The 12,180-nt window shown below is 41.3% G+C and overlaps 1 protein-coding gene across 1 annotated transcript in view; it reads right to left on the bottom strand.

The window, feature by feature from the left end:
- The window catches only part of LOC145984877 (adhesion G protein-coupled receptor L2-like), a 101,203-nt gene that overhangs the window by 62,747 nt on the left and 26,276 nt on the right, over nucleotides 1-12,180 (bottom strand). Inside the window, exons 5-6 of the mRNA XM_083118252.1 lie at nucleotides 7,488-7,705; nucleotides 4,171-4,422 (exon numbers count right to left, since the gene is read on the bottom strand). Coding sequence (XP_082974378.1) covers nucleotides 4,171-4,422; nucleotides 7,488-7,705 — 470 coding nt within the window. The remainder of the gene's footprint in view (nucleotides 1-4,170; nucleotides 4,423-7,487; nucleotides 7,706-12,180) is intronic.

Here is a 12,180-nt window from a genome sequence, read left to right as displayed (position 1 = left end):
CGTATGTGCTCAGTCCGGAAGTCACTATGAAAAGTTCACTGCACGCATGCGCAATGGAGTCCTCAAAGGAATTGGGGATTTCCAGCAACAACAATGCATGGAAAAGGTATGTAACGCAGCAAGAAGGACCGTGACAATGAGAAATGCGTTCAAGACAACACATCCCGACCTCAAACATCAAAACATGACCACCGAACACAAAATCCGAAAAGTTGAGCACGGTTGCATACCCCAGTTACACGCGAGGAATGAACGAATCATGTCATGTGGCATACGAGAGACAGGAGGAGGGAAAGAAAAACACAATATCAGATGATTGCGACAACGTGTATTTTTACACGCGACAACTGCGTAATATCCCCCCCCCCACACACACACAACAAACAACAAATGCTACAATATCTTACGCACAGACAGTCCGTGTCACTGTACACCAACTGAAGATGTCACTTTCACCACACAAAGGGGGTGGGGAGCAATACCAAAAGTGTTCTCACTGGTATTTGCCGAGGGCAATAATCACAGACGGTTTTCAAAATGTCTGCCGTTTACTTCTACGCAGAGATGATAGCGACGAATCAAGGATTGTCGAGTACGAGCAAACAAGCCAGGTGTATCTGCTACCGTCGCGGCGGCGACGTTGATGCGAGCAACGAGGTCCTCAGCTGATGTGACAGGTGTGTCGTATACGAGGGTTTTCATTTCTCCCCAGAAGAAAAATCGGGAGGGTTGAGATCTGGCGACCTCGGTGGCCAAGGCACAGGCTTATCCCTACCAATGAACCTATTGCGAAACACGTCATGCAGGAAATGTCGTACATTACGATCGAAATGAGCTGGTGCACCATCGTGTTGGTACCACATTTCTTGCCGCAGTGCCAAAGGTACGGTCTCCAACAGTTCAGGCAGAACCTCACTAAGAAATGCATGATACGTGCGACCATTCAGGCGAACAGGGAGAATGTATGGTCCAATTAAATGATCATGTACTATCCCGCACCACACATTCACTGAAAACCTGTGCTGGTGATGGGCCACAAAAAGTGCATGTGGGTTGTCAAAGTCCCATACATGACTGTTTCTACTATTGAAGACATCCATCCTGGTGAAAATGGCTTCATCTGTCCACAATACGTTTGCCCCGAAGTGAGGGTTTGTGTCCAGCTGATGCAACAACCATTGGCAAAACTCCATACGAGGGCGAAAGTCACGAGGTAACAGTTCTTGTACTTTCTGCAGTTTAAAAGGGTGCATTCCTTCATCTGACAACACTCGCCAAACATTCACATGAGACGTGTTTCGTGCCCGAGCGAGCACTCGCGTACTGGTGCCAGGATGTTCTGCGACCGCTGTTAACACATCTTCTGCAAACTGATGTGTGCGTACACTTCGGGGTCTTCCAACTTCTTGTCGCGGTGGTAACACTGACCCTGTTTCACGCAGTCGACTGTCCACTACCTGAAAGAAGGTGTGAGACGGTAAACGTCTATGTGGAAAGCGTTCTCCATAAAGACGCCTTGCCTCACGGCTATTACCACGTGCCTCCCCATACATGAGATGCATGTCTGCTAGCTGCTGGGTCGTATACGCAGCCATCTGTGTAATAGGGAGCTGGAACTGCAAAGTATTGTTTTTGTTTAACACTGGCACACTGCACAAATTGGCCGTATCACCGTACGAACACCACAGACCAATTGTTGCGATACTTGACTTGCCCACTCCACCACGTCAACTTCTTTCAATGCAACATACTAGTACTCTTCAATGCGTATGACAACCTAGAGCGAACTGCTGATCATATCCCAGCACCTGCAACACGATTGGGACGACTGTCGGAGAGAACCAACCCTTCGAGCTCCTCTCGCGGGAACAGCAGTCATGAAGGTCAAACGTAGACTACGAGAGCCAGACTTGCCTGTGCAGCGCTTCCAAAACTGGTCTCTTTTACGTCACAATGATCGCGTGCGAACACTTTTGGTATTGCTCCCCACCCCCTTTGTGTGGTGAAAGTGACATCTTCAGTTGGTGTACAGTGACACGGACTGTCTGTGCGTAAGATATTGTAGCATTTGTTGTTTGTTGTGTGTGTGTGGGGGGGGGGGATATTACGTAGTTGTCGCGTGTAAAAATACACGTTGTCGCAATCATCTGATATTGTGTTTTTCTTTCCCTCCTCCTGTCTCTCGTATGCCACATGACATGATTCGTTCATTCCTCGCGTGTAACTGGGGTATGCAACCGTGCTCAACTTTTCGGATTTTGTGTTCGGTGGTCATGTTTTGATGTTTGAGGTCGGGATGTGTTGTCTTGAACGCATTTCTCATTGTCACGGTCCTTCTTGCTGCGTTACATACCTTTTCCATGCATTGTTGTTGCTGGAAATCCCCAATACCTTTGAGGACTCCATTGCGCATGCGTGCAGTGAACTTTTCATAGTGACTTCCGGACTGAGCACATACGATTCCTTTATGATTCCCTTGGAACCGCCCCTCTATCTGTGATAGTATTCGTCCCAGTTAGGTGTGACGTTCACTTTGTCACCTTTTGCGAGGCTCCTATCTCGGAAACGAAGCCTCAGTCGTAAAAATGGAACTTAGACTTTTTGCTTGTTTTCGTGTGAGGAATCACCTCCCAAGCGTTGTAAACGACCTTTAGAAACACCCTGTATTGGTTGAGTTATGAATAGAATTTCAATTCTTAAAACGAAAAGTAGCTAAGAACATATTAGTTTATATGAGTCGACAGAATTAGTCCAGATCTAAACATACATTATAATTGTGTTGTAAAATCTGTAGCTGTATATAAGAATCCGACTGAGAGACGGCATGGCATGGGTTCGATTACGCCTGGGTTCAATAGCTGGGTTCTCGGCCTGTGAATACGGGCGGTGACAACCCACCATCGTGAGGAAATTGGGGAGCTGCGAGTGAATAGCGTAACCCGGTCTCGGAAATCTTCTACAACGGCGTGGGGTTCGACGTTCTGACCCCATGTCACCCCAATAGCGGTTGAAGTTCTTCACATCTCTATGTAGGATTGTGGGAGGGATACTGGCGGTAGGGAGATAGGCCAAGGCCCTTCGAGGTCTGTCGGGGTTATTTATTATCTACTTATTTAAGAAGGAAAAATCTAAGGTGCTTTTCTAAATTAGAAGGTGAAATCATGGATTAAAAATGCATGTGGTATGAACTTCCCACATCCCATTATCCCATGTATTCGAGATTCTGTGGACACAGATATCAAAAAAATCACTGTATAAATGCGGTTTCGAATACACACATGTTGGTGCCTCATTGCAACTAAAAGAAAAAACAAACAATTCTGTAACATGGCTCCAAGACGCATCCTTCAGATCGTGAAGCCGTAACACTAACCACTCACCTACACCTTCTAATGGTAAGTATTTATTTACTTATCATGTAAGTTTTCGAATTGTTTCAGTACTGGCGACGCGAATTTCTTCTCGCTTATTTTCTTTCACAGACCGATACGTTTTTTTTTACCTTTTGACACCCACGGAGATTCTTATGGAATAAATTATTGAAACGTAACTCCCAGAAAAGAGAATATGTTAGTTTCAAAAAACTTGAAGTGGGAATGGTATGTTCAGTCACACATTGGACCTTAATATTTTTCATATTAGAAGTTTTGCTTTCAACGCCACCATCAACCTAGCATTTTCTTTCTGGGCAGAGACTGTACGTACAACACATAAAGATGTTCACTTCACAAAAGTCAGCTGCCAACTACTGTAAACAATGAAGCTCACACTTGGCCCACAGTACCGTACAGAAAATACCAATAATCAGACAACAATACTGCAGTAAGATGCAATTCTTGAAGTTACTGAACGATGTACAGCAATGATGCTCACAGTTCACCTCCTATACAACAATCGCACACAAGCGTTCTGTTGGTTGAAAATAACAATAACAATAATAATCAGACTACAATGCTGCACTCAGATGCAATTATTGAAGTTACTGAATGATGTCATTTAAACTTGTTTAATATTTCAAGATTTTTTAAAAAATAACATTTTACTAAAAGTGTACAGAATTAATGCCACTACTGTAATAACAGAGAAAAACATTATACAAATTGATACGCTTCTGTGTAAATATGGAAGTTCACTTAGAAGGGGTCGAATATGATGCTAGTTGTACATTACCTCAGTTAGTTCCATGAGGGGCCGTGGATCGGACATCAGGTTGGTGCTTATGAGGGTGGAGTAATTGACGAAGGTCCTTGTCGTGAGTAGCTGCAGCTTGTTCGCCAGGATCTCGCTCTGACCCTTCAGCTGCTCAAAGGCGCTGCCCACGAGGGCCAAGATGGGCTGAATCTCATGCCCAAAGAACAGCAAACTAGCTGTGAAGTTACTGATTTTTCGCATCACTGGGATGGACGATGTGTTGGCTTCGATCTGAAAAGATTACCACAAATCTTCATAATTTTAAGTAATAATGTTCTTTCTCAACTTCTGGAAAATATGCTTACTTTTCTACGAAAACCTGCACTGTCAGAAGTTACTTAAATTTATAATATTCTAGCGTTAAAATTTAAAAGTTTGCCAGTTCATTTACAAAAACGAGATGCAGCCGTTTTAGAAATTTGATTAGAATGTTTCATCATTCTTGAAGATAGATAATGATTATAAATTGAAGATGCGTGCACCATAAATACGTGTAAATTTTTAAAAACAGAGCCATTAACATTACATTAATTGAATTAACTACATAATAACCGTTAATACCATGATCATTTTACGGTAGTAGAGTAGCAGCAGAAATTGACGGTTTTTACAGTGTATGTGGCTAATTGGTTAGCATAATGTATTAGGCACAAATCCAGGATGGAGCGTGGATATCATTGTGTTTGCCCATCACACATATCTTCATTTTATAATTTATGTTCATCATTCCTCTTAACCTAGACAGCGAAGTAAAGTAATGATAAAGAGGAACAGAAGAAGTTTTTTTTTTTATGTGAACTTTACTGTTCAACTTTCTTCATGATAATCGTTCGTGTGGTCTTCAGTTATAATTTGCTTAGCCAAACGTGAATATAAATTAACATTAGTCGTTACTAAATCAGTGATTTTAAGTAATTGGTAATATCAAACACAAAATTTCGGCGAAATTTGGCTAGAATTACTGTAGGAATTGCGCTGGCGAACAACCAATTGATTGCGCCTACTTAAACATTAATTTCATTTGATTTGATTTTTGTTAATTAGCGTCGCTTTTCTGCCACTTTTGGTTAATCGCTACGGTGAGAATGAGTGATAATATGATGAAAGTGATGAAGTTTTTTTTTTATGTGAACTTTACTGTTCAAAAGAACACCCATTTCCAGACCAGGATTCGAACCCGGGACCGCTGACGTCGTAACCACTAAGTGCTATCCACTCCGCCACGGAGGTCGGCTAGATATTCATTTGGTCACCGTCACATTTCTTATGGTCATTCAAAGCAAACATTTCTCCGTGTGAAGAATTGACAGGAGGTTTGATACCGGAAGCACGAGAAATGTTTCACACTTAAATGGCATCTTAAATTGCAATATGTCATTGTTTTATTACTATAAACACACATTTTAAAAAGAAGTATATTAGATTACAAGGTATGGGTGTTGTCGCTGAGGATAGTGTTTAACAGGTCAGTTGTTTAAAAAAAACTTATTATTTTGTATACTCTGTAACAGAAATAATGTTGAGTGAATTGATATTCTAATCAAAGTAGCACACGAACAAGATCGAAAAATTTGGTACAAAAGGCAGGTCAGAACTTCATGTATTTATATTCAAGTAATTAATCCAAGCAAAGGAAAACAACGAATTTTCAGATTCCAAAAAAGTATATGGGAGGTATACAAAGTAAACTTTGAGACATAAATTTCAAAGATTTTTCTTCAATGAGATAGAACCATATAACAATACATCTCTGAATGTTAGTGATTTGCTTCGGGCATTAATCAGACATTTTCCATTGTCTAGTGCGTCTTCCTTTAACTATTTCTGTCCTCCGTGGTGAATTGGTTAGTACAGCGGCTACGACGCCAGGGGCTGGGCATGAATGTTCTTTGTGAGTGTTCTTTCATCAATTTCTTCATATCATCACTCATCATCATCTTCGCGATTAGCCAAAAGTAGCAGAGATGAGAAGTGAAATAATCCAAATCAATCAATCAATCAACCAACCTTTAACTTTTCTGACACTAGGTTTCGAGGGAGCACCTCTCATCTCCTGTTCAGGTCAACATTTTTTTTTTTTTTTTTTTTTTTCCGTGGAGGCGATCGAAGCTATGAAACAGACCTCATAGTCCTGGTCTAAAACTCTATAAGCCATCTCAGTGTATAATTCAAGCGGCCTTCCTTTCGCAGGAAACTGAAATGGTAACTTAAAATGTAACAAGAAGCAGGGTAGAATTCCAGAGAACACTGTGAAGTAGTTGGTTAGCGCACCAGGTTTACAGTAAATCATAAGTCTGTCACTAGGCGTGACAGGGAATGGATAATGATCCATTTAAGTTTAACGTTAAAGTACAATAAATATACATGGATTCGGTGACCTCACCGTACTCCGAAATTTCAACTTTTTTATTTAATCGACAGATTTCAGTGTTTTTAACATCAATTGCTTTTCCAGATAAGAAAAACCACAAATAGCCGACATATTTTTATCCTGAAGTGTGAGCCACATCTATCCAAATCCTCGTATCCAGGGGCATCTTCACCTATTTCTTTTAATGAAATATCGTTGTATATAATGAACACATACATTTAAAAAAAATGGAAATTCCTAACACGTAACTCAACTAACCTAACACAAATGTAAACTTATTATTAGCAACAATGTCACGATGTGATCAACGGTACCACATAAAACCATCCATTACTTCGCTTTAACAGTATCCAAAAAAATTATAAAGAAAAACAGTTGTGTTCGATAATCACTCATCTTGTGGATTGAATTGAAGTCTCTCTTCAATTATATTCTAATCGTAATAATAATATATTGTCAAAAAGTAATGGTTTATTATTAGTTTATAATAATAACCCGTGGCATAACAGCCAATCGGTCTCACTCTCACTCCATCCAACCAGTTACCGGGTGACTTGTAGTCAGCACGACGAACCTCCAGTCGTTATTGTAGGATGTCTATAACGCTATTTTCTATTACGCTACTCATTCGTATCTCTCAAATTTCCTCACGATGGTGGGTGTCCCATACACGGGCCGAAATCTCAGGAGAAAAGCTGTTACGCTTCCCTCAGGAGAATCGAACCTGTTCGCGTTCCGTAACCCGAGCCCAAAGCTTGTGCCTTAGATCGCACAGCCACGGTGCGGGACATTAATTTAATCAATTGAACTGAACTGAACCCCCCTTTCAAAAATTTCTGGCTACTTCCATGTTTCACGGTACTAGACCGCATCAACATTGATGTACACATGTAAGTTGAAATTCAGTTTTGAAATACAGAGTTACCATTGCCTCCACAGTGGATATCCAGGCGTTATGACAGTACAGGAACACAGGTCCGCCTTCTATAAACGTCCCTGAGACACTGCAGTGCCACGTGGTGTTCCCCTGGGAGCCTTTCGGGCATGGCATTTGTGCCGTCACTCCAAAACACTCGCTCCACTCCACACCGTAGGCGTCTACCTGGGTGCACTTGTCGCACGGCTTCTCGGTGGTTGCTGGTTCTGCAAAGACAGGAGGGAAAACTGTACTTTCTTTCAAGAGCCGGTAACTCCAAGGAAGGTCTTCCGTCTCTAGACACACGCACAATGTAGAGAGTAAGGTCAGGGAAGACGCAGAAAGCTAAGAATTTTGTACACACAAAAGGAAATAAGAGGCATGCACACGTAGAGATAACAGAGGAAAGTGAAGCACAGGATCAGAGAAAAAGAAGAGAGGAGAAACATAAATAGAGAAAATAAAGAGAGAAAGGTAGAGATATACATGTACAGAAAAAAAGGAGAGAGAATACACTTGCACAAGTAAAAAAGGAAAGGAGATAGGCATAAGCATGCAAGTAAGGTGTGACAGAAAGACGCACATAGAGATAATGAGGTGGAGAAAGAAAGAGAGGCATTAGATGTACAGAGAAGAAAGTGAGAGAAAGACAGATATGCACAGGTGGCAGTGGTGACCATTCAGGTGAAGTAGTGCAGTGACACTTCACCACATATTAATGTACAAAATGTTTTTTATTAAATTATCGTTAACGCCAAGGGTCCCGGGTTTGAATCCTGGCCTGGATATGATTGTTTGTGAGTGTCCTTTCATCAATTTCATCATCTCATGCCCATCTTATCATACCCAATTAACTTATCTCAATGGGATATTTATTCATTTTCATTGTCCCTGAAGGGAAGGGAGCGAACATTTCTGAAAGTCATATGTGAAATGAAGTTCTCCAGTCCAGTATGAGATATATTTTTATAGATATTCTTCTAAAAATATTTATCACATTCTGAATGTATACTTTTGAAAATAATTGGAACTTTTGGTACTTTGAGCCCTCTGTAGGGGCCTTATACCCCAAAGTTAATTTCAAGGAATGGGATGTTTTATTTCATCAGAAAAGAATTATTGCAGAACTGGCCATCAAGTATTTTCTATTCAACATCGACATTAATCTCATATTAGTCCCATTTTTTGAAAGAGTCATTTGAAAAAAATGGCGTTCTATATTGAGGTGAAAAACTACTTACAGAATCGGCCATGAAACATAGATATTACCTATTTCATAACCTCGTGGTTTAATTGCTCTATCTACAGATTGTGCGAGAAGTCCCCGTACCCCTCCTTGCGTGTTTCTTGTTGCGTCCGTGTTGAGAATTGGCCAGTACTCGGCTGCTTTGGAATGATTTCGTTTTCGCGGTTGGCATCCCTACTCTGAAGATCACATGGAACGCTCGCTCGAATTCGTATATCAGTTGTTGCGCCATGGCTGAAACAATCGGACGTAGTTACAGTGCTGAGGAACCGCTAGTGACGTGTGTGTGGATCGCACAAGGCAAACAATGTACTGCTACAATGTAAAGTTCCCAAGTATGTTACGCATGCTTAATTAACAAAATTAACTCAACTGAACTAAGCAACGCAACAACGAAGAATCGCTTCGCCTGAACCCCTGTCATGCGGATTAAACATTACATGAATTATAATACGGTCAGGATAAGTGCCTACAGTCGGAGTTACCGAGAATAAACCTAGGAGGATTTGATTTCAAGCACCTGAAATGACGTGATATAATACTACGGTGCTTCAGAATATACACATATATTAAAGCACAGATAAATAAACAGTACATCTTGCCCTCATTCTCTCTCTCTCTCATTCATACACACATTCCATGGCATATTGCGACAATATGACAATTACAAATGTTAGATTACTTAATACTTTGACTACACTCATGCTATTTCTTGGCTGCCTTGCCTTTTACAATTTACCGTTTAGGGTTTTAAGTATAAAGTGAATAATTGTTCCTTATGCGAAACCCTTTTATCTTTTCTGAAGGTACAAATATATTTAAATGAACTATGGTTTGGCTGATAACATGTACTCTGATCTATAACGTTGATCAGTCCGCCGGAATAACGATGTCTAGGTATGCCATAGCACTGATTTAAGTTATGCAATGATTTGATTTACGCAGATTCGCGGTAGATTGGCGTTATCTCTCTCACACACGCACATGGTTGCATCTTACCTTCGATGCATTCCCTCTGATCTGGGTAGGGTGAAAGTGGTCCTACAGTTTTGGAAGACGTCCACACTCCAGCGTTGTACATCGCTGTTATCCTGGTTGGCGAAAGTGGATCAGTCGGCAGCTCCATCTGGCATCATCGGATCCTGGCTTCACTCATTCACTTCGCAGGGACGTCCATGACGGTACACGTACACTGTCGACTCCATACGACAACTAGCGCAGTAATAGGTCAGTCCTTCGCGGTCACTCGTACGTAGAAATACGTGGCTTGGGCGATGAGACGAACATACGCGATGAGCCATTCGCGGTTTCACATGGACACACATGGATATCAAATGTTATTAACTTTAGCATTGGCTGTTATGCACTTCGATATTAACTTTTCTATCAATTGTTATTAACTTCTGCTATTTCGGACGTTGTTTCGGACGATTGACACAGGTGGACGTGTCTGGCGTTATCCTCACATAACCACACGTATGTGCACGGATGCGTTGGCGGCGAGGGGGAAAACGACCCCCTGGTTCTACTCTGCTCTACTCCATGGCTATAAAACACTCACTCGAGGAAAAATCAAATCCAGACCTCGAGTCCGATTGCGACTCGCAGCTAGGTCGCGCGGAGCTCACACTCCGGTGTCGATTCTAGGCAAACTGTTTTCTCGCTATTCCGAATCATCCCTTTTATTCCAGATTTGAACGAGGTGACGCTCTAGTGTCTGTGTTCAGGTGCTTATTTTTTGTTTCTGGTGCATTGACCGTTGTCCTCCTATCCTGGTCAACGCTCAGTCCGGTCCTTAACCTCTGGTAGCAGCCCCTCGTGCAGAGATTAGGCTAAATCCTCCGCTATTGTGTCAGGCACGGACAGAGAGCGCTATCTCAGTAGGGTTTCGTCTTCATTGTATCCAGCAATAGATCTTTAATAATTTATAACTCTCGTAGTTCTGTTCTGATTAGGCTCAAATCTTGGAATCAATACTTTCATGATGTGGTCTTCCGCTGGTTAAAATCTCATCCAATTCGGTCCATTGGTTTAGAAGTTGCTCTTTTCCTGCTATTCCCCATATTAATGCATGTAAATCCGGATTCGGGCGAAAAACGGTGGTTGAGCAAGATAGTGTTGGCTAAGGCAGTCGCTAGACACCTTTATTCGCGACGGATTTTAATATTACCAATTGTAATTAATTCTTAATAACGGGCAATTAGGTTAATTACCTGTTACTCAATATTTGACCGTTATAAGTATGATATAATATAAATAAGTAGATACATGTGTTGTAATAAATAAATGTTATACACAGGGTAAGTCAAAAAGATTGGAACAACTTTACACTGTTATTACGACCTATCTATTTACGATAGAAAATCAAGCTAGGCACCAATGTAAAGAAAAACTCTGAAAGTTTTATCCCCACTCGGTACGCTTACGCTGTTTTGCAGCTGCTCCACCAGGATCGCTAGTGTGGCAAAGTGAACAGCACAATACATATTGTGTGTTGGAGTTAGTGATGACCAGCGAAGGGATTTAAATGTAGTAAAAATGTGGTTAATATGTGAATACATATTTAGTTATTTTCACCAAATTATGGAGTTTAAGTGTACGTTTTCAATTCTATAAGACAACACGAGCTACATAAAATATAGTACGCTTACATTTACATTAATTGTAAAGGAACACAAAATGTGTTTTCAACTAGTAGCGAGGGTGGGATTAGTAGTGGCCTGCTACATTTGGGACTCTCTTCCAAAGTTGCCAAAATAATGTTTGTAACAACCAGGAGCCGAAGCTTGAGCCCTCATGCTCTATTGCTGACAACAATTGTAAATAAACAGGAATTTCAAGTGTTTTACAATAGCAAATGCAAACAGTTGGGAGGTGTTAAATTGAGAAAAACATTATTGTTCGGATGAAATAAAGTTTGTAATTAATGCAATTGGAGAGTATTAAAATGCCGTAACCTTTCGTTTGTTTAAATTCGCTTCGGTATTGTCAGTTAAAAAGTAAAAAAAAAAGTAAAGTGCTCCCCTGTGCTTTGCACCACGCCATGTAGGCGTATAGGGGGTGTGCGGTTAGGGATCCACACTTTCTTGATCTCGGCCAGGCTGGGGGTGATGTGATCAGCACCACGCCCCTGGCCGCCTTTACTCCCCAGAGTTTCCTCCAGGTAGGACTGTAGAACACTGGGTGGGCGCCGGAGCTGCTTGAACAGGTTGAGAAAGTCCCGGTTCTCCCCCGCCGGGAATCGAAACCGGGTCTCTCGCATGGTAGTCAGACGTCGGTATTGTCAGTTATTCTCAAGAATTTCACAGCAACTCTTTCGGTCACACACGGACATGTAATTGAAGACTAAAATTGGTAAACGCTGTAAGTGCGAAAATATTTCAAACACCGTTTTCCACGTTAAAGTGTGAAATGTGCCATGCTTTATAATGTGGTAAACGTGAAATGTGGCTGGTA

The sequence above is a fragment of the Lepisma saccharinum genome, chromosome 3 (assembly GCF_977018435.1).
Source record: "Lepisma saccharinum chromosome 3, izLepSacc3.1, whole genome shotgun sequence".
Classification (NCBI taxonomy): domain Eukaryota; kingdom Metazoa; phylum Arthropoda; class Insecta; order Zygentoma; family Lepismatidae; genus Lepisma; species Lepisma saccharinum.
This window is presented reverse-complemented; position numbering and strand designations above follow the sequence as displayed.